The sequence below is a fragment of the Fusarium verticillioides genome, chromosome 11 (genome assembly GCF_000149555.1).
Source record: "Fusarium verticillioides 7600 chromosome 11, whole genome shotgun sequence".
NCBI lineage: Eukaryota > Fungi > Ascomycota > Sordariomycetes > Hypocreales > Nectriaceae > Fusarium > Fusarium verticillioides.
Genome location: NC_031685.1, coordinates 1240538 through 1264692, shown reverse-complemented (window position 1 = coordinate 1264692; position 24155 = coordinate 1240538). Strand labels below are relative to the sequence as shown.

At 48.3% G+C, this 24155-nt stretch overlaps 11 protein-coding genes and 1 non-coding gene across 12 annotated transcripts; 6 read left to right on the top strand and 6 right to left on the bottom strand.

Annotated features, from left to right (window-relative positions):
- Nucleotides 1-198: 198 nt before the first annotated feature.
- FVEG_10760 (hypothetical protein) lies at nt 199-1694 on the top strand (the record flags this gene model as incomplete). The annotated part of the gene is made up of 5 exons (XM_018899928.1): nt 199-438; nt 491-509; nt 568-1072; nt 1141-1461; nt 1529-1694. 5 exons carry the CDS (start codon nt 199-201, stop codon nt 1692-1694), a joined length of 1251 nt encoding a protein of 416 aa, XP_018758098.1.
- A 742-nt stretch (nt 1695-2436) lies between these two features.
- FVEG_10761 (hypothetical protein) lies at nt 2437-3273 on the top strand (the record flags this gene model as incomplete). Its single annotated transcript, XM_018899929.1, has 2 exons — nt 2437-2620; nt 2678-3273. 2 exons carry the CDS (start codon nt 2437-2439, stop codon nt 3271-3273), a joined length of 780 nt encoding a protein of 259 aa, XP_018758099.1.
- A 1543-nt stretch (nt 3274-4816) lies between these two features.
- FVEG_10762 (hypothetical protein) lies at nt 4817-6397 on the top strand (the record flags this gene model as incomplete). The annotated part of the gene is made up of 4 exons (XM_018899930.1): nt 4817-5098; nt 5148-5202; nt 5250-6053; nt 6105-6397. 4 exons carry the CDS (start codon nt 4817-4819, stop codon nt 6395-6397), a joined length of 1434 nt encoding a protein of 477 aa, XP_018758100.1.
- Nucleotides 6398-6517: 120 nt separating this feature from the next.
- Nucleotides 6518-8395, bottom strand: FVEG_10763 (hypothetical protein; the record flags this gene model as incomplete). Its single annotated transcript, XM_018899931.1, has 9 exons — nt 6518-6635; nt 6695-6779; nt 6848-7117; nt 7175-7271; nt 7319-7448; nt 7501-7622; nt 7674-7759; nt 7810-8234; nt 8295-8395. 9 exons carry the CDS (start codon nt 8393-8395, stop codon nt 6518-6520), a joined length of 1434 nt encoding a protein of 477 aa, XP_018758101.1.
- An 835-nt stretch (nt 8396-9230) lies between these two features.
- FVEG_10764 (hypothetical protein) lies at nt 9231-9827 on the bottom strand (the record flags this gene model as incomplete). Its single annotated transcript, XM_018899932.1, has 1 exon — nt 9231-9827. One exon carries the CDS (start codon nt 9825-9827, stop codon nt 9231-9233), a length of 597 nt encoding a protein of 198 aa, XP_018758102.1.
- Nucleotides 9828-11465: 1638 nt separating this feature from the next.
- FVEG_10765 (hypothetical protein) lies at nt 11466-11756 on the top strand (the record flags this gene model as incomplete). The annotated part of the gene is made up of 1 exon (XM_018899933.1): nt 11466-11756. The coding sequence occupies one exon, from the start codon at nt 11466-11468 to the stop codon at nt 11754-11756; it is 291 nt and encodes a 96-aa protein (XP_018758103.1).
- A 653-nt stretch (nt 11757-12409) lies between these two features.
- On the bottom strand, nt 12410-12481 carry FVEG_16881. Its single transcript has one exon. It is a non-coding gene; the product is annotated as a tRNA-Arg (tRNA).
- A 456-nt stretch (nt 12482-12937) lies between these two features.
- On the bottom strand, nt 12938-15015 carry FVEG_10766 (hypothetical protein). Its single transcript, XM_018899934.1, has one exon. The coding sequence runs from the start codon at nt 14771-14773 to the stop codon at nt 13064-13066; it is 1710 nt and encodes a 569-aa protein (XP_018758104.1). The 5' UTR covers nt 14774-15015; the 3' UTR covers nt 12938-13063.
- A 625-nt stretch (nt 15016-15640) lies between these two features.
- FVEG_10767 (hypothetical protein) lies at nt 15641-17571 on the top strand. The gene is made up of 3 exons (XM_018899935.1): nt 15641-15921; nt 15972-16397; nt 16449-17571. The coding sequence occupies exons 1-3, from the start codon at nt 15704-15706 to the stop codon at nt 17404-17406; spliced, it is 1602 nt and encodes a 533-aa protein (XP_018758105.1). The 5' UTR covers nt 15641-15703; the 3' UTR covers nt 17407-17571.
- Nucleotides 17572-18555: 984 nt separating this feature from the next.
- On the top strand, nt 18556-19347 carry FVEG_16882 (hypothetical protein; the record flags this gene model as incomplete). Its single annotated transcript, XM_018906119.1, has 2 exons — nt 18556-18612; nt 18661-19347. The coding sequence occupies 2 exons, from the start codon at nt 18556-18558 to the stop codon at nt 19345-19347; spliced, it is 744 nt and encodes a 247-aa protein (XP_018758106.1).
- A 247-nt stretch (nt 19348-19594) lies between these two features.
- Nucleotides 19595-20715, bottom strand: FVEG_16883 (hypothetical protein; the record flags this gene model as incomplete). Its single annotated transcript, XM_018906120.1, has 3 exons — nt 19595-19645; nt 19694-20584; nt 20629-20715. The coding sequence occupies 3 exons, from the start codon at nt 20713-20715 to the stop codon at nt 19595-19597; spliced, it is 1029 nt and encodes a 342-aa protein (XP_018758107.1).
- A 49-nt stretch (nt 20716-20764) lies between these two features.
- Nucleotides 20765-23588, bottom strand: FVEG_10768 (hypothetical protein; the record flags this gene model as incomplete). Its single annotated transcript, XM_018899936.1, has 9 exons — nt 20765-21293; nt 21348-21581; nt 21629-21838; nt 21897-22136; nt 22187-22363; nt 22410-22737; nt 22788-23128; nt 23174-23300; nt 23356-23588. 9 exons carry the CDS (start codon nt 23586-23588, stop codon nt 21093-21095), a joined length of 2091 nt encoding a protein of 696 aa, XP_018758108.1. The 3' UTR covers nt 20765-21092.
- Between the last annotated feature and the right edge of the window lie 567 nt (nt 23589-24155).

The window sequence follows — 24155 nt, the reverse complement described above, 5'->3', positions numbered from 1 at the left end:
TACTCCATCGTCTATTGAATGGCGTGATCGTAACACCTCGTTTCAATCGGGCCCCCCCCGACGACTGCCAGGAACAGATACAGCTCTTATAAAGCTAGCCTTATGATCTGTTGAGAATACAATCTATAATCAAACAATCAGCACGGCCCATTTCCCCTTAAAAAGAAACTCTGTTAGGTTGCTATTGCCTCAGCTATCATGGCCGCTACAGCTACTATCTCTTCTCTCCCTCCGGCGTCAGCTCCGACCTTTGGTATCACCCCTGCTGCTTTGCCCCCACCTGGCCAACCTGATATTTCCTACCACCCAGATTGGGACAATTACCAAGCACGTGTAGCTTGCCGGGCCCAGACAGAGGATCTTACTAAATCCCTCCCCGAAGGCTTCCCTAAGGAGCTCAAGGGAGACCTCGTTTGGGACGGAGAGACTTGCCCAGAAGTATGACTGGACGTAAGTTCTTTCAGCTGCTCAACTAGAGGAGATTAGCAAGGCCCTTACACACTGTAAATGTCGGTGTTCTTAGTATCTGACTTGGTGTACTATGACTGACTGGATGGCGAGTAATAGCCTTCAACATTTCCAAGGGCCATATCACACAAGAGACCTTCCCCCTCCCCACGCTACATGACGAGTTGCGCCGTCTATCTCGTGAATTGCACTTCGGTCACGGCTTCTTCGTCCTTAGAGGTCTAGATGTTGATCGCTACACCCGCGAGGAGAATATCATTATATACGCAGGAGTGTCTTTCCGCATTGGCTCCATAAGGGGACGCCAGGACGCTTGCTTCCAGGGCCAGCGTGCTGATGTCGTTATCGGACTCATCAAGGACGTTCGATCCGGCCTCGGCGAGTCTAGGGACAAGAGCAAGACCAAGATCGGAACGCCTGCCTATACTGCTGACAAACAGGCCTTCCATACTGACTCGGGCGATATTGTTTCTCTGTTCGCTCTCTCCACAGCGGCGGAGGGAGGAGCTAGTCGTCTAGGCAGCACGTGGCGAGTGTATAACCTCATCGCCGCCACGCGCCCAGATCTCATTCACACTCTGAGTGAGCGCTGGGATGTAGAGCTGTAAGTCAAACGGCCTGGGGATAGTATACAAGGAGACACCCCGTGACTGATTGCTTGTGACTATATAGCTTCACAAAGGCAGTCAATGACACTGAAAAATTTATGAGCCGCCCATTAATTCATCATTTGCCAGCCAGTGTTGATGGCAAGACCCCCGACAGAATCCTTCTCCAGTATGGGCGTTGGTACTATGTTGGCTTCGGAGACATTCCACGTGGCAAGTATCTGCCGCCTATCACTGAGGCCCAGGCTGAGGCTCTCGACACCCTGCACTTTCTGGGTGAACGTTTCAACGTGTCGACCAATTTTGAGAAGGGTGACATGCAGTATGTCAGCAATGTGGCCATTTTCCACGCCCGCGACGGTTTTACGGATACCAAGGATAAGCAGTGAGTCATGTTTATAGATGCCGAATGCCCAAGTTTAATCAGAAGCTAACAAAAGTGCCCCGTTCAGGAGACATTTGCTTCGGCTATGGCTTCGTGACCCTGAATATGCATGCGAGACTCCCACTGCGCTCGCCTCGAGATGGGAGCGAGTCTACGGTGGTGTGACGCCTGAGTTACAGACATTTCCCCTTGAGCCTCACACTCGTAGTGAAAGCACAGCGGTGACAAAATGAGCGTCTCAGTTGTAGATCAAGGTTAAAATTCAAGGACCGGATAAAGGCTGAGGTTCGCCGGCGGCTAGCTCGGGAAGGATGACATCCGGGTAAGCAATACTTCGCAAATACTGCGGTGAGCCAATTGAGTCTCTGTCTGTCCGAGCACAATGGACGAAAGCGAGAGTACACGCTGACAAGATAGATCCAGCCAATGTAGTGCTGAATAGTCTGATATCCATGTCTAATGTATTACCGTGTCAGTCGGAGTGGGGTCTTAACTAGCGAAGGATTCAGTTTCTTATCGGCTAAATAATACGATTTGACGTTTCAGCAAATACAGATCCAGATTTTGATCCCTCAGCGGCGCAATTCCGCTTTTTAGTCAGCAGCAGCGGCCTAGCATTAGCTTGGCGTAAGAAAAACATCTTATTCCAGAGATAACTCTGTAAGCCTGGCGAATAAAACCTTTAATAAACGGCCCCTTCCAAGACCAGCTAACTCAATGGGATCAATTACGCAATAGCACCCGATCGCTTTGAGCATGTTGGGCAGACAATAAGCTATAGACAATTCTTTTGGACGACAATGACTAGAATATCTTACTCAGAATTCCAAGGACATGAATGCCTTTGCACCCTGGCCGACTTGACTTGGTGTAGTTGAAAATGTATTTAAACCGACGTTGATCTCGTTCTTCTCTCTTGTTTCTACCATCAAACTATCTGGTTATTACAAACTTCTAAGATAAATTCGAACCAATATGCTCTTCCAATCTTCTCTTCGTTGGCTTCTTGTGGCTGCTGCGGCAACGGCTACGCCATTTCTCGAGCCGCGAAGTGTCTCTGAGGGCTTCACTGGAGAGGTTGAACTCTTCAAGCGCGGAGCAAATCTCGAGGCACGGGATCTCCAGCTCGCCGAGGCTCATGGTGTGAACCTGACTGAAAGTAAGCTTGAAACACAATCTCTAGTAGATGAAGCCTTTGCTAATTTAATTCTTTCAGTGCATAAACACTCAGTCCTTAAGCGCCATGATGGAGACCATGTTACCATCTGGGTTCACAGTGGCATCGAAGATGTCGAAGATAGCAAAATCGAAAAACGACAGAGAGCTCGGAATGACGCAGGAGGGCGATTCAAAACTGGGGGTCGGTATAGTGACTTCTGTTATTCTCACGATAGGAAGAAGCCAAAACTCGACAAGAACTCCCCAACTTCGGGAGGTGTGGAAGCCATGAGATCGTGGGCAAGGAATACGAAGGGCTACTGGCAGCTTACTGCAGATGATCGGACCTGGTTGGATCTGGTAGTCGCTGGATCCAATGGGGGAGCCAATGCGAAGTACAGGATTAAGATCATAGAAGTAGACACTCACTATATTGGCATGGGTACAGATGATGTTGCGGCTGATGCAGATTTCACCAGGAATGAGAATTTCGTCAAGATCGAGGGCAAATGGAGGAGCGCGTCTTACGGCTGGGAAACCTGTGCTGGTCGAGAGGGAACTGCGCCGAATGAATACCCTAATGATTTACAATTCATGGGACGCTGGAGAGCTCGAGTCAACTTTGAGATCGGACCTACGGGAAAGAATGTCTAGCCCCAATTTTGGTCTAGATATCTGTATCGTTCCCTAGTACCTTAGCTAGTTAGTGGAACATGGCAATTTACACATATCACTACTATCTTATTATTTAGTACTGGGAATAATGGAAAAGCACCTAGGCCACTGAGGCTTAAACAAGGTAGGCCTAGGGATTGGAGCCTTTTATGCGCCTCCAAGGCCGGCCAAGGAGTCATCATTTAGGTTCTTATCATACCGCTGTAGCCATTGGTCAGTCATCATGGTATTGATGTCTAAGTTGTGGGCTAGAAGTATCATTTACAGTTGAGACTTGTGGCTGAGAGCTTAATCCGGCAGAGAGAACCTGGTGGCGATGTAGAGTATTCCCCAGCTCGTGAAGCTAGATGACGCGACCAGGATCGTCTGGTGGTGCTACCTCCACAACTTCCCGAGCCATGTCGATGAATGAATCGAGATTATCGATCAATGGTGCCTTCTCGTCTTGCCGTAACATGTTGATGGAGTTTCGGTTGACTCTGGCTGTGTGTAGGCTAATAGAAAGACTCTTCCAAATTGGCAATGGTCTTGATATGGGGCTAACAACAACGGGATCGAAGGCTCAAGAGACCCGTGAAGTAACGGCTTGTGATGCCCAAAGGACGACACTGGGAAACACAATCTCACGCTTACGCACTCATTCTGCCGCCTTTGCACATTTTTGGCTTATCTTTCACCACTCACAGACAATGGTAAAATCAGGCTGTAGGCAGCCTTGCCAAGTTTCTCTTGGGAATGATGACTTGCATCGAGGGGTCATGCAGCCCAAAGGCCAACCTTTTTACCGCGAGAGACTACCATGCAAAGGTCCGGTATGTAATGATACGGAATTGAGGCTATACAGAGCTTGGGTAAGTAACCCATTAGATTTCATGTTGGCACAGCATGCCGGGCCTCCTTTCCAGCCTCCAGGTACGTATACCCCGCAAACATCCTCCCCGCATCCCCACTGATTGACTCTGAACTCTAAACTATCCCACCCGGTTTGTTTATAAATCATCAGCTGCCAGCAGAAAACTTTACCACCTTCGCAATAGAGACGTCATGAATGGCAGATCCCTCGGGCGGCATACTCTGTCACGAGACATTCTATGGTGATTCCGAACAGAGTTTTGTTGCCAGTTCCGTGAATAAGGCACGGCAGTTCAAGATGCTCAATAACCGACCTCATGCAAGAAATATTCACTCTTATCTTGTTCATGAGATCTGGTGACCTAACCGCAGGTACCTATCCCTCAGCTAAGCTACAACAATTATAGTTCATGTGGGATCCCGTTAGTAGCCTCGGTTGGGGAACTTGGGGAAGAGATCTTCCCCCTCCGACTTGACTTCTTCAAGAATGATCTCCGCATTTTGAATTCCCGCATCAACTGCCGAACTTTCATCCGGTACTTCACTCCTATTTGGAATCAAGCGGATCATCTTAGTATTAATATTCAATTCAAGCTTCGTCGTATACCCGTGACAAGAATCATAGCAAACTCACGAAACCTCATTGTGGCAACATCTTTCAGCATTCAAAATGGGAGAGTTCACTTCATTTGTAAATACTGTAAATGGAACTTCCGTCACTGGAAAGGTAACGCAGGGAACAGATCCATCAACAAGACAAAAGCTTTGGGATGTCCCAGTTGCATCGTCCGACGACATTGAGAACGCAGTTTGTGCAGCCAAAACTGCCTTCGCACAGTGGTCAAAGACATCGTGGTCAGAGCGACAGAATGCCCTACTTGATGCTCGAGATGTCCTGATCTATCATAAGCCTGCATTGGCACAGTTGATAACAAAGGAAGGAGGAAAGCCTGTAAGTGGCACCGCGACTTGAGCTAGCTCAGCGGTTCTGACCCTTGCAGATTCAGTTTGCCACCATGGAAGTTGAGCATTCGATCAACTTCTTACAATTTAATGGTAAGTCAAGTCGTCGCTAAAGGGAATGGCGACCTAACAAAGTACAGCGAATCAGGAGCCACTTCAAGAGCAAGTGATTCAAGATGACGACGAACTACGATTAACGATCCGAGAGAAACCACTGGGCGTCATCGCAGCTATCTGTCCCTGGAATTATCCCCTCGTCCTCTCTATCGCCAAGGTCGCCGCAGCCCTTGTAACTGGAAACACAATCATTGTAAAGCCTTCGCCTTTCACGCCCTACTCCATCTTAAAGGTCGTCGAACTACTCCAAGGAGTTTTCCCAGCCGGCGTTCTCCAAGCCCTCAACGGCGACGACAAGCTGGGGCCTACATTATGTCAACATCCTGGCGTCGACAAGATCACATTTACCGGCTCAACTGCGACAGGAAAGAAGATCGCTCAGGTGGCTGGAAATCTTCTAAAGCCTGTCACATTAGAGCTTGGAGGTAACAGCGCTAGTATTGTCTGCCCAGATGTCGATCCGAAAATCGTGGCACCTCAAGTGGCGATTGGATCTTTCATGAACTCAGGCCAGCTTTGCGTTGCTAGCAAACGTGTTTTTGTCCACGAGGACATCTACGACGAGTTCTTGGAGACAATGGTCAACACAGTCAAGGATTGGAAGGTAGCACCTACATCAACCCTTGAGCCCGGTATCATGTTAGGCCCAATCCAGAACGAAATGCAGTACAACATTGTGAAGGGCTTCTTCCAAGATTCAATCGAGAACGGGCACTGTTTCGCCCTGGGCGAGAAGCCAGATGACACTGGAGACAGCTTCGTCATCAAGCCTGCCATTATCGACAATCCTCCCGATGACGCCCTCGTCGTTACACATGAAGCTTTCGGTAAGACTTACAGACTCAATCATTTCGATAAGTGATTTAACAGTGTGACAGGCCCTATTGTTCCATTGATGAAGTGGAAGACCGAGGACGAAGTTATTAAGCGAGCTAATAACACACTATCTGGTCTCGGAGGAGCCGTCTGGTCAAAGGACGTTGACCATGCACAGCAGTTAGCAGACCGCATCGAGGCCGGTACTATTTGGATCAACAGCTTTGAGAAGCCTTTGCCTCAAGCGCATCTTGCTGGTCACAAGGAGAGTGGCGTTGGAGGAGAATGGGGTCGACGGGGCCTGAGCGTGTATTGTCAGCCTCAGGTGTTTCATTGTTATAAGTCCAAAGTATAAAGATGTTCTGCCAACAGCTCTTGCGAATCATGAGTTTTATGTTTAAAGTTGTTCAGGGCTCGTGAATTTACGCGTCTCAAAAGTGCCATGAATTGGTAATTCTCAAACTCGTGCATCTGTTTACAGGACCATTTTGAACTCTGGGTCTCGATCATCTCCGTAACCAGTATATTGGTTGTACTTTCCGTTCTTCTTGTCCCGGTTGGTCTTTGCACACCAAAGTACGTTGAGCAAAACACTGTGGCCAACGAGTTAGATAATGTGCATATACAACAGCCAGTTACTAGATACACTTACGCGACCCACGCATAGCATAGCAACCCTAAGATTACTCTATGCCCTCTGTGGTATAACGGTCCATCCTTCGAAGGATAAACAAAACCTATGACGGAGGTTAGACTCCATGATTGACGATCGACTTTCAGCAGATATGGTACAGGGGAGTCTTACTGGCAACAAAGCCACCGCAGTTCGCGACAGCCAGCTGCAAGGCAGAAGTTGTAGCTCTCTTGTAGTGGCCGGCCGAGTTGTTCGAGTTCCAGACCAAGATACATGGGACAGAAGCGTACATGCCCAGGGCCATCAAGCACGTCATCGCGAACCGAGTGTTGGCTGCCTGTACATTGGCAATAACGGCATAGCCAACAATGGCAATTGGCAAAACGACAAGGATGATGAGACCGCGAACTTTTGTTCGATCGGATATGAACGCGACGAGAACTGAAGGTGGTCGCAGGTTAGTTGGAGACTATGAGAGAGCTGATGTACTTCGCTCACCTGTGACTGGGGTAGCAACAGCATATGGAATCACGCTCCACAGCTGAGCCTGGTTGGCGCTGGACGCAATATGAAGGTCGTTGACGATGGTAGGAAGCTATAACATTCAGTGATGTATAATCAGATGAAGACATTGATACATACGAAGAGACCGAATGAGTAAAGGCCAGCGAGAATTGCGAAGTAGGCAGTAGATGTAAGCCAAACTTGGACATTGAAGACTCCACGGCGCACTTCACCCCAGCTGAACTTCTCGTCTAGCTCTGATGCCATGCTATAAAAGGCCTTCAAATCAGCTGGTCATCAATATGGCATGAGAAACTTACGTTGTACCGCGGTCTTGTTCCAGACGCTTCACGGCCCATTCCCTCTCCTCCGGTGTGAAATATCTTGCGGTTGTTAGGTTGTTTGGTAGGGTGAAGAACACGATTGATCCAGCAGCGACGGTCTATGATGATGTTAAGTCAAAGTCCTAAAAGTTGTAGAAACCAAGACCAACCATTAGTCCCTCAATGATTAGAATCCATCGCCAACCTTCCAAGCCACCTCGTGGTCCGATGGCAGCAAGTCCACGAGCAAGCAAGCCTTTATACTGTCAGGTAAGCGAATTCGGTTGACCACCCCAGATAACTCACCTCCAAAGGCTCCGGAAAGCGATGCCGCCGTGTAAAAGATACCAATTCGCAATGCCAGCTCCCCGCGTGTGTATATGCTCGAGAGATAGAGGACCATTCCAGGTAGTAGACCACCTTCTGCGACACCCAATAACGCTCGTACAGCTGCGAAGCTAGCGAAGTTGCTCACGAAACCAAGACACATGGTGATGATTCCCCAGACCACTGTCAGAGTGGGCAGCCAGATCCTGGGCGATACCTTCTTGAGGACCAGATTACTGGGTAGCTCGCTGAAGACGTATGTGGCGTAGAAGACGGCCAGGCCCTGGGAGTATTGTAGGTTGGTGAGACCTAGATCCTTCTCCATACCGATGATTTTCGCGTTACCGACATTCGTTCTATCGAGAAAGGAGCACAGAAATAAGAGTGCAAGTGATGGCAGTACTCTAGGTAGCGTGATCAGTTGGTGACGCGCCCTATGACGGATAATGAATGGATGAGCTTACCGTGTGTCTGTCTTGAATAAAACTCTCCTGGTGAGACGCGCATTGTGCTCCGCGTTCTCTTCGAGATGGTCCATCTCCTCGTGCTCAGCCTTGAAGTCCATATTGAGCTGGTTGATCGAAATAAGGCTCTAAAGGCTTGTCAAGCTTGGCGTTATGCATATGGCAGTAACAGCATGGACTTGGCAGGAATTATTTAAATGTTTTCCCCAGACCCCAGGTTTGCGGGGAATTACAGGCGAGGGGACCCCCATGGTTTGGTCTAAACCGAACTTGTGGGGGATCATCCTTGTTAGAGGTGCCGGTATTCCGAGATGCTTTTCGGCATCCAATAGTAGCACCGCCAAGAAGAGCGCTGCTACCTTTCACCGTACATACGTAAGCGGGCTGGACCTTTACAGATGACGGTCTGATAGGATCGTGACTATGACGTTCCCCATTCACGGGTCCAAATGTAGCGCCGTCATTTGGAGTGCTGCTACCCTGACGGAGTAAGTACACCGGAGCTACGGTTTATACAGACGCCCATTTGATATGGAGGAATGGCATTGCGATTAGTGTTCACCTCCCCGGCATCCAAAATTGGCTCCGTGCTGTAAGTACTACAGATTTCGTTTTCAAGAGGCTGACAAATAGATATGTTGTAGTTGAGAAAAGGCCCTTTCAATATTGATAGTACAACGGTAGAGATTGTATAGTGCACATACTGCACACTAAAGTATACAAAATGTAACGACTGCAGAGAAAGACAAAGAAAGCCTCCATCCACCTCAATAATCAATAGCCATCAACAAAGATCCTACATGTCCAACCCAACGTAAAGGGGTCCAAAGGCTTCACACCTTGAGTTCTAATAGCTTCAGGCCCGCGTATCATTGTTGTTGTTGAGTCAGGCAGTCGATGCTGACCAGCAGATAACACTCCTCGTCAGGGACACTTCTAATCCTTCATACCGAGACAAAAGGTCCAGCCACCAACGTATGTAGCGTGAGCAGCTGAGACGCAAGCCCCGAGAGTAACAACAGCCGCAGGCGTAAGAGTACCAGCAGAAATAGCTTCCTCAGTAGCAGCAGCAGCTCCACAGGCAGTAAGAGCAGCAACGTAAGCGACAGTCAATCCAGCGCCGCAGACACCACAGCGAACAGAGGGACAGCCAGCCAGTCGACGCCGGTGGTCCTCTTCATGTTCAGAACGATACTGAGCGATCTTGGCATCGATTTCCTGCTGCAGTTTCTGACGGTTGTCCTGACGCTTCTCAATCTTGGCGTCAGATTCCATGCAAGTCTTAAGGTTCTTCTTGACGTCCTCAAGGGCAGCGACTTTATCAGACTGAGGCCAGGACTTGATGTCTTTTAGGCTGACGTCAAGAAAGTCTGCCCATTTGTCGACGTTGATGGAGGAGACATCAGACGTAGAGAGGATCTCATTGATGTCGGTTTCTGAGATGCCAAACTTGGTGGCTACATCCTGGACGCTAAGGAGAGCAGTAGCAGTTGCGGTGGCAAAGGCCCAGAAGATGATCTTGGTAACAAGCATTTTGATAATTGTGTTGAGTGAAAGCTCTTAAGGGAAGCTGGATACAAGAGATGATGGTGATGATGAGAAAGTAAGGCCAGTTTAGGAATGGATGGACCCTTCTTATACTTATTTTACTGGACTACTCAGAGAAACTGTCAACAACGCCAACCGCTTAAAGTTGTCGACTGACATGTCTCGTCAAAACTTACCCAGTTCTCCTGAACGTCGCCTGGCAACTATTTCTCGCGGTTGACCCGTCTCGTTGCATAGCTGGATAATCACTCTTCGGCATTTCTGGTCAGATTTTGGTTGTCTTTCGGCATCATAGACGCTCAGGAAATAGCTTAGGCAGGAGATGTTATGATTCCGAGACTTCGCAAGTGACAGTGAGACGATGATCATCTTCGAGGCTGAGTTTATCTTGAGACATGTCTCTCGATTAGGAAGGCAAAACTTATTCGTGGTCCTTGAAATCTTTGTATCAAACTTTCTCGAAGATATCTTGAGGCGGCAAAGGATTCGGCAGTCGCAAAAGAGTAACGATAGGGAGGTATAGAAGATATCGCCGTCTTCGAATTTAAACTCAAGGTTGACAGGATGACGTATAACACATCTGAAAATGGAAGGAGCAGATTAACCTTTGTAGAAATCCGGCCAGGAATAGCAATCAACATGGGTTACAAGGTCGAAACCCTAATTAGAGTATCAAGAAGCCGACCCTAGCCGGATGATAAAATATACCTCATATGTGTATATCGCTACTGCTAGGAGGATTAGCCTTCGAGTGGTAGGAGATGTTTCTAGAAACACAGTTGAACTAGCGTAACGAATTGTCCACGAATGGTGGAGGGGGTAATTCATGCAAGATATGCCAATCCTGGTGTTTCATATGGTGAACTTAAATGTTAAATAAGGTTATTCCTTCTAGAGAATACTATGAGACGATCTATGGAAACAAATACGAGCAGTCCACCAAATCATGTCGATCATCACCGGTCAGTCCGAGGTTCCCGAAGCTTAATATCATACAGAAGATGTATTCGTGTCATGTATCAAATCATAGTATGCCACTCTGTTTGGGCAATCCAGACGCGCAATGCAGGGCATTCGCTAGAACAAATTCAAAGTGTAAAAGCAGCTAGTCAGAGAGTTTCTCAATGAAAAAGGAAGAAAATGATGAGAAAATCGAAAACGAACTGTCTATCGTGGTGATGGCTAGGCTATGAACCTTCTTACTTCCCTATGAACAAGTCTTGCGACTTCCACCCCAAGTAGGACCCCAACTAGGATGCTGATAAGAATTGTGTTGTCCGAGCTCTCGAGGAGTGGGGGTAAGAGGTACAGCATCTTGGCATGCGTATCTCCTGACCACCGTTCAACTTACTTCCTGGTGAATTACGGATGAAATGTCTGGTGGTCTTCGGGACGGTGACTCGGCATTTCGTTGTTAGGAAAAGGGTCGGGAATAGTATATAAACTGAGTATAGCACCAGCTCTTCCTCCAAGACAAAAACATACAAGCAACGCAACAGTCTTATAAACCTCTTTACACTTCAACCTCATTGAATCCCTAATTTCAACTCACTCTCTACAAAGGTAGGATTTTCAGAATCATATCTCTTACCTGTAGCTCTAATAGTCAGGAATAGTTTCACCATGCAAATCCTCACTTCAACCATATTTATTGCACTCCTCAGCGTTGCTGCCGCTTTCCCAGGCCTGACTCCTCGCCAGAACTTGAAGAACGGAGTTCTCATCTGCCCTAACGCCGAGGCAACCTTTGCTGACCCGAAAGTCAGCATGGCTGTGGTCTGCACCCGCACTTACAGCTGCCAATACGGCAGCGATGGTATCAAGAGCGGCAATGTCTGGACCAACTCTTGCACTGGATGCCCTCCTGACCAGAATATCAACTCTATGGGCAACTGTATTTTCTCGTACGTTTGAGACTTTGTTATACAAGACTGGAAAGGGCTGTAAGGCTACGTTGGGAGGAGACTCGTTTTAGAAGGGAAGGATAAAATGCAGTCAAGACCAAAAAAACTAGTAAAATAAAGAAAAGCTGTTGAGGGAGATCTACGTCCTGGCCACCGTGCTGAGAGTAGCTAATTACTTTGAACATGACATAAGCCTGCTATCTAGACGGTTTCGCTCAGCCCAAGCTACAATCTGAGGCAGCCTGTGAAATGAACCACAATACTAGTAGAGCTGTCGTGCATGCGACATACATACAAGGTTTACCCCAGGGTCTCTTATCGCTGCCCCCCTGAACCTTGATACGGTCGCATCTAGCTAGACGATGACTGCAGAGTAACTTTAGCCGTTGCCGATTGGCCGCGGGCAGAAATAAAGTACGTGACAGAAAATTTTAAAGTAGCTAGTGACGTTTCATATATCGATCCCTATGTCTAACTAAACACGAGATACTAAATTGAGCAAATGGGATGATTTAAACTCTTGCTAAAACTTAAATATGCCTGTCTGAATATATGTAAGAAACAAAAACAAGTAAGCATAATGTCTTATAGAGTTAATCTAGATATAGAATAGCAAAAAAGCAGTCTGCACTACACTGCCTGTGTGGGTGGGTAGCAAAAGAATGATCACGCTGGGGATCGAACCCAGAATCTTCTGATTCGTAGTCAGACGCCTTGCCATTGGGCCACGCGACCAATGCATAAAATTTTAGCTCTAATGTCATCCTATACGTTTCACCGCTGCTGTTTGGTCTGGCTTGCAGGGAAAAATACTCCCTCCCTAGATAGCAGCTCCCAGTAAAAAACCAAAGCATGACAGGCTAAGTACAGACCTGTAGTTCTTGTTCTTTAGGTAGATTTTTTTTAAAAGTAGATTTCTTTGAGGTAATGTTAAGAGGATCTTGTCATGATCGCGATTGTGAGCACTATTACTGAGCGTGTAGCTCAAACTTAATGTTTTATTCCATTCAGGAGGACAAAAGGCACTGGAGCTTATGGCTTGAAGTGGATTTTCTTTTAAATCATGCGTTTATAGATCCATTTTACGTTCGTGAGGCACGCTGAAAGCATTAGGAGAACACCGATCTAACTTAAGGCAAAGTTACCCTAGGTCGACTGCAACTGTGGGCACGCAGACAGACATGAAATTTTAGATCCACTACGTCATAGCAATTCAGAAATCGGCTGAAAAGTTGAGTTGGCTAGGTCAGACAGTGTGGCCATAAAACTACCTCGGCATTGACTATGGGATCATGGTAATTCGCAAGCAAAACAACTCTACACACGGCGTGGCCACTCGGGGTCACGTGCCAATTCCATCTGTGCAAGATGAATCGCCTGGTCCTCCGTGTCCTCAAAGCTCACCACACTCGCTGTACCATTGGGCTTGAAGTAAGGACCGTCAACCTCGCATTGCGTATCATTAGCAGGCATAGTTCCATTGTAGAGGAAGGCCCTGACATGCTTGGCGAGGCAAAGCGACGGAACTGCGACAGAGCAATGGCCATATCCCTTGACCTCGACGATCTTCGAGTCCTGGAATGCTGCCTTAGCCGATCTAGCGGAGATGAGAGGGCAGACTGGATCATAAGTAGTAGTGAGAATAAGCAGAGGGTGAGCTGTCTCAACACCGTTGCGGGGAACGTAGTTATGCGTCTTGGGAATGCGCCATTGCTGCTTGGCGAAGAGGTAAACGAGATCGTCGGGAGCGAAGACACTGCGGTTAAATGTTGGCATGACAATATCCAACAGGGAGTCAAGATCCTGTGGCCAGTGAAGAGGCCCTGCGAGACCATCATTCATCGAGACTGTGTAGAGGGCATCACTATCTTCACCATCATCCAAACCATAGGCCATCAGAGCCTCAGTCGCGTTACCGTTCATGAGCTTCTCCATACGCTCGGCAAACGTGCCCCAGAACTGAGGCTTGTATAGAACCGGGAATAGTGCACCATACCAAATCTTCTGGTAGTCCAGAAGCCCATAGACGCTGTTGTTGACGTACACGTTCATCGGCTGCTCCTTCAGTTCTCCAACGAAAGAGAGGAATTTGTCTTTGAGACCTTCCCAAGAGTCTGCCATGGACGAAAGAGGGCATGCATCGCCGGACTTGATGCACTCCTTGAGAAGACCATCCATAACATTCTCTGTGTCATTCAGGTCCTCCATATCGAAGCGAGCTTGGTACCAGAGGAATTGGTTCACGACTCCATCAATGATGACCCTATGAGACCTCTCAGGGAAGAGAGTGGCGTAAGTCTGGCCGAGAAGAGTCCCATAGCTGAACCCCCAGTAATACATATCCTTCTGACCAAGAGCATCAAGAATACTGTTCATATCGGCAGCTGTCTGAGGAGTATTGATGTACTTCCCATGCTCACCCATAGTATCCTCACAGGCTCTCACATAATTATGGGTCCAAGCATAAATCTCAGCGCCATCCTTGACGATGTCGATATCGTGCACTGACCCGAGTTGCCGACGCGCTTCTTTGCTGGGGTAGCATGACGCGCGTGGGGATGAGGAGTTAATGCCGCGAGGATCAAACGAGACAAGGTGAAAACCGTCGCCGACAATGGTACTCAATTGTTCTCCACGTCTGTGGAGAAACTCAAAGCCGCTGCCGCCGGGACCACCGGGGTTGAGTAGGATGTTCTTGCTTCCATCTTTGCCCCGCATGCGAATGACGGGGACATTGAAGGTTCTGTTACTAGCATCAGGATGAAACTGATCGATCGGCACGTCAATCTTGCTGCACTCTACAGTGCGATTGCTGATCTCTCCGCAGGGCTTCCATTCAATGTGCTCGCCTGGGTAAGGCGTGCGATCATGGGCGTGAGAATGCTGGTGGCGATGAGAGCAGCTAGGCGCAAGCCAATGGAATGCAGCGACGGTCAGAATACCGGCGCCGAAGAGCTTCCATTTGCTAATGCGTGACTTTCGGCGCGGCTCGGCCCATTCAGGCGGGCTGAGTGAGTGTTTGTCCATTGCGGTTGTGTTTGTTTGTTGATGATGACTCGATGGAGAGGAGAAGATCGTTAAAATGAAACGAGCGGGCTAACGCGTTGCCACGTGAGCATCCTTGCATTCGTCATCACAACGTGTCGACAACAGCATTCGGTTTAGGAAGGTAATTAACCAGAGTTGTCAATGTTCATAATTGAAATGGAAAACTTGTCCGCGGACAAGAGGAAGTTGATCTATTTTCCATGGACATGTTTTTATTCTTCTCAGGCCATTCTGAAGGCGACCATGTTGGTGGAGCACTACTCCTCCGATTATGGACCTCCATGCTTGCGACTTGAGGATTCTTCAAGGATCCAGCCTCTTGAGGTCCATCTCCCTGACTCAAGTTACACCACAGATCGAGTCATTTGGGTAAATATAACCCACCCGGAAAATATTCTATTTCCCGATCACCCTCTCGGTTATACGGCAAGGCAAGAAGACGTCGTGAAACCATCACCATCATATTTCGTATACGTAATGGAAACCGAAAAAGGGTTGCCATATCCGCATCTGCTAATTATGCGAAAACCACACCGCATCGAGCGCCTAATTTAACCATCCTATAGGAGGAATTAGAGCCCTGTATAAGCTTTCGGCAGCTAATTTATGGGTATGCGCGTGATTTTCAATTGTTTCAGAGATCGTAACTCGTCCCGTTCCGGAACCTTTCTATGAAGATCACTGGAGCCGAGGCACCTTCGATGCATACCCGTATATGCGGGTGCACTGTTTCGATGATCTTGTTCCCGCTTAGGAAGATTCAACGGCGAGTAAACCTATACGGGCCGTACCGATCTATCCGGGTGCTTGTTGAGCGGCAAGCGATGGACTAGTTGACTATAAAAGGGCAGTTGGTTTCTGTAGTAGTTGGGTTGCTACTCCTCAGCAATAGCGAGATAATCGACAATCATGACTACTTTCATGACTCCAGCCTCTGGGCTTCAAGCGAGCGTCAAGAGGCATCCAGATCTGGCACTGTTCAAGATCCCAGAGGAGTCTCCCCAAGGCACAAAGTTCAAAGACGTTTCCTTTGCTCAGTTCGAGAGAGATGTCAAACAGACGGCGAAATATTGGAAAGACAAGCTTTCTAACATAGGTGTTGAAGACAGGGCTGTTGTCGGTGTCTGGTGAGTTGGTGTGATCATGAAAATGCATCATCAGCTGATTCCCCATCTAGGCTGAGGGGTTATGCCTACTCCGATACCGTCCATATCCAGGGTCTTAACTGGGCGGGATACATCCCTCAGCTGCTATCTCTGCGCATGACAGATCCCACTGTCATCTATGAGCTTCTGCAAAAGTCCAACGCGGTGGCCTTATTGCATGAGCCAGACAACACTTCTCTCTTGAAGGATAGCCCAGTGCCGACATTCCCAGCGGGCGTTAACCACTTCGACACGGATACAGCGCAACTTCCAGTGATCCCTTGGCATCCCACCAATGAAGATGATGTGCTCTTCATTTATCACACGTCTGGCTCGATTTCAGGAATACCAAAGCTCGTACCCCTTACTGCGCGATGGGTTGACTACACCTTAGAAATGTCAACATACTTTGAGGAGCGGTCAAACAAAAAGAGGGAGAGGATGGTCAGTGTCCATATGTAAGTCCACCGTGAAGACCTCTAAGTCGTAACATACTGATGGGTCGATAGGGGAAGCTTCTGCCACCTTGCCGGATCTGCCCTCAGCTGGATTGCCGCTAAAGAGGGCTCATGCATCATCATCCCAAGTACCCTACCTGCTCCAGTCCCTGAAGTGCGTACCATGCTTGACGAGCATGGCTTGACAAGTGTGTGCATGTTCCCGCCTGCTCTATCGGCCCTGTTCAATGAAGCACGCAAAGATCCATCTCTCCTGGCTTCTCTGAAAAAGGTTGACAATGCAGGCTCTGGCGGGTTGACCCTCGATGTTGCAGATTTGGAATGGGCGCGCAAGAACGGGATCCCAATGTTTAATGCCTTTGGTTCCACAGAAATGGGCATTGCTTTGATGACAGATGCTCGGAAGAACGACGATTACCTTGAGTGCCACCCTTCTGCCAAAATGGAGTTCATCCCCATCGGAGATACGCTGGCGTCAGGTGAGCAACTACTTGAGCTGGTTGTGCCCCCTGAGGCGCTCAATTGCCCGGTCCCCAGCTTTAGGTCTGCTGATGGCAAGTTTCACTCAGGCGACTTGTTCGTTGAGGCCAAGCCTGGCAAGTACTTTTTCAGGGGACGCAATGACAACTGGATCAAGATGGAAGCCTCCCTGCGATGCGATACCATGTCTATAGAAGCTAATGTCATGGAAACCTGTGGCGAGGATCTTGTCAGCGCCGTGGTTGCTGTCGGTGTCGGACGCCCTTGTCCAACTATAATTGTTGAGCCAAAGGAAGAGTTCCTGCCAGGTCACAATGAGGGTTCGACGCAGCAGTTGAAGGAGGATATCCTGAAGAGGATCACCCCATTCCATAAGCGAAGGTATACACATGAGCGAGTCGACGATACGCGATACATCGTTGTTGTTCCACGGGGGACTCTTCCTAGAACCGCTACAAAGGGGAATGTGCGAAGGCAGGAGGTTGAGAAGGGTTTCCAGACAGTCCTGGACGCTGTGTATGTGAAGTAATTTGATAGCGGTAGGCACAGAATGATCAACAACACTGGAGTTTCTGCATACTCGGGTGATGATGTCAGATTGCAAAAGCCAAATAAGATGATCAAGCTATTTCAGAAAGCCCCAGGTATCATGCAGCCAAGCCTTGTATCCGAAATATTGAAACGATCAGCTGTCAGACCAGGGTTGTTCAGCAAAGCCACAAAGGCGGCCGATGCCCTGGATATAGTCACCAGTGGACTTTTTCTATTTGCGGCGGTGAGCCGGTAGCTAAACCGGGTTTACCTTTATTTAAGAGGCTGCCTAAGCGCCTTAGCTCGTCGTATTGCGTATGCATTCTGCTGCGAATCAAGGGAGATCATTTATCTCCGTATGCTTACGTCGCGCCATCATAGCAGAGCAAGCGGGTGCCAAGCTTGCCTCGTATTTCTGACTGTGCCATTGGGTGTAGAGGTTCTGGACGACTGGGACCCTGGTATATACGGTCACATTCTATGTGCCGTAGTACATCGGCAATGAGAAAGTACAAAAATGAGGTAAAATCCACAGATTTTAGTGGCAGAGATCAGGCAGCAGAATTGCCTTCCACAAAAAAGGCGGAGAACAAACTCAATTTCATGACAAGCATTATGGCTCGCTATTCGCTCTTGGTGTCTCGCGAATCGCGGCTTATGCTGAAGGCATTCTAGCTCGCCAACAAACTTGCATGGGTACAGTCAGCCAGCTTGGCATAATTCCCCAAACGGGAAGCAGCCGGTGACGAGGCAGAGTTTAAAATGCACAAGGATGAAGTCTTGTAAATAGTTCTTGGAATTGGGAGTTCAGATGTCAGGTTGAAATAAGATGACCGCTAACCGATTCGGGTGAAATAAACGCTTCTGTGTCATCATTTCAACGTTAAAGTTGCTGATTTGGCCAGTCAAATCAATCATTGTATGGGCCTCTTGGTTGAATAGGTTGGGTGTCGAAATCATTGGGGTCAGCCTGGCTACTGACTCCGCCACGAAGATGGACTCCTTTTTAACCAGGCTTTGATGCTACTTATGATTCTCTAGTAGCTCGTAATCATACACATCGTACTTGTCAATCTCCAAACCAGAAAGAACTCCGGACTAATTCTGTAAATTTTACATCTCGATTTACGTAACACGCAACAAAACGATGTCCGAGTCAAAAAGCCCTAACTATCTTAGTCCAATGGGCACTGATGCAGGCAAGGTAATTTGTATTCTTTTATGTCAACATGCCCGAGAATAACACGTTCAGAGCCGACGGGAACGAAATAGAGAAGCACAGCAACAATTTCGGAAACGTAAACAAGCTGTTGAAGCGGCTAGGGTGCAAAGACTGAAGCGACTTGAAGGCGTGGTTGAGAGAATGAGTACGGTGATTGTGGGCTTTGCGGATAAGATGCTGCATGAGGAGATACTGCAACAATATCCTGAATTGGCGACCGACGTCCAGAATGTTATTAAGGAGGTTCTTAGGCTGGCAAACGAGGCGGGGGACCCCGAAGAGACGAAGTCGGGTGAACGGTATGAACAGAAATCGCCGGAATATGGGGACGACGAATCGGATACACGAAGATCTTCACAGGACTCAGCAAGCCCAGCAGGATCACAGAATTTACTAATCGGCATGCCATTTTCCTTCGATCCACATGACATCTTCACGACACACTCCCCACTAGAGCACAGCCAACTCAGAGGCTCACCTCAAGTCGTATATCCAACAAGACAAGACCCGCGTCAAGACTCCCATTTACCATGGTTACCACCGTCATTCATGGTACACTCGCTGGGCTCTGGCCTTTGGGACACACCTACGTCACTATCTTCAACATCTGTTTCCTCTCCCGCACTACAGTCGCGCTTCAATACAGGTCCAAGACTTCCCGAAGAAGCAGCCCCAGCTCATACGTTCCTAGATTATCCTGATCTATACCGCGGTTAAATAAGGAAAAACTTATGATACAGAGACTATGGATCCTCATGGATTCGTATCGCCGAACACTTGGCGTTGAAGCTTGCTCTCCTCGTGGCTTCGATGACTGAAAAGCAGCCACTACATTAAGGAGCTTCCATCTGGAAAAGTATAGCTTTCGTTATATATCTAGCCATGGCATTGATCGATCAGGAGGCAGAAGGTTCGGGACTCGCCGTTACAACATCTGACCTTTTCGAGAAATCACCCCCAGCTCTCATATCTTGGAACTACTCGTAGGATCATCTTCTGCGATACGAAGTATTCCCTAGACAGAAGATTAGTCGTTATTGTCAAATCATGGGGCAAGTCAAACCTCTTGTGTGCATGTAGCCAGTAAAGTTCCATCTTTTGCAAACATTCGTTGGACAACCAAAGCCCTTCCGTGCGCTGCCCATGGACTTTCCATTTCTGAAACCATCCACTCATCTACTTTAGTCCGTAGCGGTTCATGAAAGTAGATCCTATGGTCAAGACTCGCTGCCATAGCCATCCTTGGACGTTTAGCCCATTCCTCTATGGTAGACCCCAGCCCTTCAATCTCATTGACCCTTTGAACTTGAGATCTCAGCCTGGGCGAAAATGATGGCACATCCTCTAGTGCGAAGGGGAGTCGCCATATACGGTGAAGTTGTGCCGCCGCGAGAATGAAGTAGCCGTCGGTCAAAAAGGCCAAGGCATGAAGATGAGCGTCAGGCCCGCCATTTTCGGGAATAAATCCAGGGAAGCGAAACCACTGGCGGAAGATACGTCGTTTATGTGAGGGGTTTTTAGAAATCGGTTCATCGATCACATCGATCCTATAGCGCTGAAATGGCTCTGTCAAGGTCCATTCCGGCTGTTCTTCACATTGTACGCCGGGGGGCTCAGGGATTTCGAAAGGGGCAACTGTATGCTCCACAGTCCCCGAAACTCTGTCAGTCTCTCGTGTGAAGCTAACAGTGATAGTGATGATAATCTCGTCCTGCTCACGACATTCAACCATGCGTGTGGCGAACGTAGAGCCTTGTCGAACTCTTGCGACATGGTACGTCTGTCGTCTATTAATAGATCCAGGATGAAGAAAGGTACATTGGCAAGAATGAATGTGAAAATCGCTCGGTACAGTCTCTTGTGCAGCAGCGAGACTGACCGCAATTACAGACCCGCCGTAGATACCCCTTCCTGCGGGAGGCAGCCACTGCTCGTAGACATTGGTAAAGACGTCCTGGATTCTTAGTCTCGGTTCAAAGGTTTAGAGCTTCGACTTACCTCCCCCAAGTCCTTGCGTTCTGCTATTTCAAAAATGTTTGATCTAGGGCTGGCCTTTGCGGGCACAGCTGAATTTAAGTTAGCCATGACTTGACGATACACTTAACAACGAGGAGTCAGTGCGATGTAAGAAGAAACCGGTGCGATTTGGGTTCTTGGCGACACAGGAACCGAGGTTCGGCATCCAAACTCCCCACTCTACTCCCAGTTAACTAACTAGTACCAATCTAGAATGCATCCCCTGCCAAAGATGGTGTATGGAGTCCTTGGGAGTACGGAGTAGATTCCAGTGTTTAGCTATCATGGAAAATGTCATTACACAACATTGCCTATACATATAGCCGTCTCACGACCCAGAGGTCGCTGCCTCAGAATAGCCCATGTTAATGTCTCAATCCTCCTCGTGACAAGAAACGAGAAAATTGCCTATTGCGAAACTCCAGACCCTTGCTCAAGGCAAGTCATTAGTTTCCTCTGGCAAGGGACTTTGCCAAAAGGCTCTGGTCTGCTTCAGTTCGTAGACCCTGCTGCGCAGCTCTCTTAGAGTTACCAACCCCGGAAGAAATGGCCGCGGAAATCTCAGGAGAGGCAGAACCTAGGGTTTGCTTCTTCTCGTTGGTCTCAGACACCCTAGTCTCCATGCTCCTTATGGTCTTCGATTGTCCCTATAGGAATGTCAGTTTCATGGAAGGGGCCAGTCATTTCATGTTACTCCTTACATCTTTCGCTTTCCTGGAGATTTCATCAAGTGCCCTCCTGGAAAATTCCTGTGTCTCGCCTGCTTGCCTGCTGATCATCTTCGAGTCCATCCCCATGCCAGCAAAAGATGAAAGTTCGTCCACCATACGCAGCATAGGGAAGATACTCATTTGCGACACCCGGACCCACATTGAAGCGTAATCGGCAAAGGCTGAGAAGTAGGATCGGATGATGGTAGCGCCATTGAGGATGCACTAGATAACCAGTTAGAAGAGTTCATTCCATACGAAGGTCGACCCACGCTTCGCTGAAAGTCCAGCATGGAATATGGCCCAACCCTGTCTCCGTCGTTGCCGGCCTTGATGGCATCGACATATGGGTTGACATATTTCTCTGTGACAAATCTAATGGATACCGAGATGGCGTTGAAGAATCGCACGAGGTTCACAATTTCGGCCTTAATCTCCAACATCGTGGCAATCGCCTGGACCAGGATTCCCTTGATCGCGTTCTAATATTCTCTATTAGCCAGCATATTATATAGCGGTATCGCGTAGTCAAATACATACCATTTCCAAGCTCGAGTTCTTGAGACGTTCCAGCTTGGCGTTGACTTGATTGAGTCTCTCTTGCTGCTCCACAAGGATCCCAGTAGAGTTTTGGTAGGTATCTCGTGTGGTAGCCAGTACTTCTGACGCTGTATGTATCCTAGTCTTAGCTGATTCGAAGACTACCTGGGCTTGGGCGGTCTTGACTTGAAGCTGTGCTGCTTCAGTATCAGGGTTGCCGCGTTGACTGGGAACGATGCTCTGTTCGCTTGTCAGTAATTGCTAATCAAGAGTTGGCCGTTTAGGCGTACCCCGTTCGCAATCGATCCTAGGAAAGACTTGGCGGTCGCGTTCATCGTAATCACCGTCGCGTAGTTACTCAAGAAATCTCTCTGCCAGGATTTGACCATATCGGAGTCTTTGTTCGGTGCAGTGTATCCAGGAGACTTGCCAGCTTGCTCTAATTCGGCCACAATGCCGTTTGCAATCTAAAATGAGTTAGCCAGATGTTGGAAGTAGCGAGAGTGAACTTACCCTGCAAGCTGAATCCAAAGTGGACTTGTACTGCTGACTAGGGTCCGAACTGGAGGCACGAGAGCCAAAAGACTTCTGCGAATGCGCAAGCATCTTAGCTGCGAAGGTCGTGGCCTGGCCAGCTTTGTCCCAAGCAATACCATCAGTGGTGCCAACAAAAGCAGTGCTGAGCAGCTCCCAGTAAATCAGATCCCGAACGACCTGGCTGTAGGCAGGATCGTTTGCATCTTTGGGCTTACTTGCACTTGGGACAGGCATGGCTTGGTCCAGAGCAGTGGTCAAGCTGTCTGCCAGCTTTTCGACAAGCTGCCGACTAACGAGATCCCAGCTAAGTACGTTAGTTGAAGTCTTTCAAGGTTGGACAGTCGCAGTACTCACTCTTTGGGAAATCCATCAGAAGCCTTTTTGAATGCCTCAGTTGCTGCTTCCAAAGACCTCTCCAGTTGATTCGTAGAAATATTCTGTTGGTAGTCAATCGATGCCCCAGAAACAGCTGACTCAATGTCCTTCAAGACTTGTTGATCGTCAGAAGTTGGTTCTGCTGTGACACAGGCCTGATGGAGCTCAGAGGCATGATTAATCCACTCTTTGAACTTCTCGTCCATATCTTTGGAGGAATCCAAACAGTCCCGAGATGCATAATTCCAAGCTTCCATCTCCTGTATAAGGAGGCGCCCTGGAGCTTCTGGGTCGGAAAGTGCTTCAAGGATATTTTCATACTAGGAAAGTCAGAAAGATGAATTGACTATATTACTCACACTTACATTTCCAGATACTGCCTCAGAAAGCATGTTGATCTTGCCCATCTGCTTATCGGTCTCCATAAAGGCAAATCGACCCAGGTCGACACACTTCGAGAGGTTCGGCTGGAGCCTGAATCCGGCAAAGTCACTGGGCCGAGTTAGACTTCGTTCTATCCAATGTTCTATCAGAATAAGTCATATACCTCAGGTACTTGAACCCTTCTCTGGGGGCTGCAAAGGCGGTGTTGGCCTTCTGAGAGCCAGTGGCGACAGCGCAAGCACCGAGGGCATTCAACGCCACTGGAGCTGGCATGATGATGTTTTCCCATCTGTATTGAGATGACAAAGATGCCTTCGATTCTCCAGACATTCGACTGACTATACCAAAGTCGTCTCTCTTGGTGAGGACTTCGACTTGCCGTTGGTTAAGAGCCATTTTTGACGTGGGGTGTCTTTGTTGGATGAGTTTGGCTGACTTGATTGCTTAGATAAACAGCGGGAAGGTAAGAAGATGGCAAGCTTCGGACTCACAACGGGGGGGATAAGGCTAGGGTTTTGTACTTGCAACAGAGCTCTGCTATGAAGATACTTTGCACCGATCGGCAACAGCGGATATCTTGTGCTCAAACTTCTCTCATTTGAAACCAGTACGTCTGAGCTGCGCACTACAGCTCATGTAGACAGCCTCCAGACTCTGCCTTTCGCCTATCACAGCTCATTACCCTCGTCTGATCTAGATCCAGCTACGAACGAGTGCAAAGTTCCCAATAGTCCGTTCAATCAATAGACGTCTCAGCTTCTAGAGATTCCCGCGCTAAGATAGTCTCTGCATAAGGCTGGCTGGGATCCCAATACCGAGCAACCGTTGGTCAACGTGGCTCGCTGATCTTCCGAAACAGGATATGTGCATCAATTCGACGATCTGGACCTGCAACTAGAGCCTTTAGTCTTCTTATGAGGAGCTGGAGTGCCAACGTTAATCCATTTATGTGTGTCCAGTTAA

Bases quoted from the DNA above. Each gene is read 5' to 3' on its own strand.
- FVEG_10766 (XM_018899934.1), bottom strand. From the start codon at position 14,773: ATGGACAAACACTCACTCAGCCCGCCTGAATGGGCCGAGCCGCGCCGA.
- FVEG_10767 (XM_018899935.1), top strand. From the start codon at position 15,704: ATGACTACTTTCATGACTCCAGCCTCTGGGCTTCAAGCGAGCGTCAAG. The intron at 15,922-15,971 runs GTGAGTTGGTGT...TTCCCCATCTAG, and splicing joins AGGGCTGTTGTCGGTGTCTG to GCTGAGGGGTTATGCCTACT. The intron at 16,398-16,448 runs GTAAGTCCACCG...ATGGGTCGATAG, and splicing joins AGGATGGTCAGTGTCCATAT to GGGAAGCTTCTGCCACCTTG.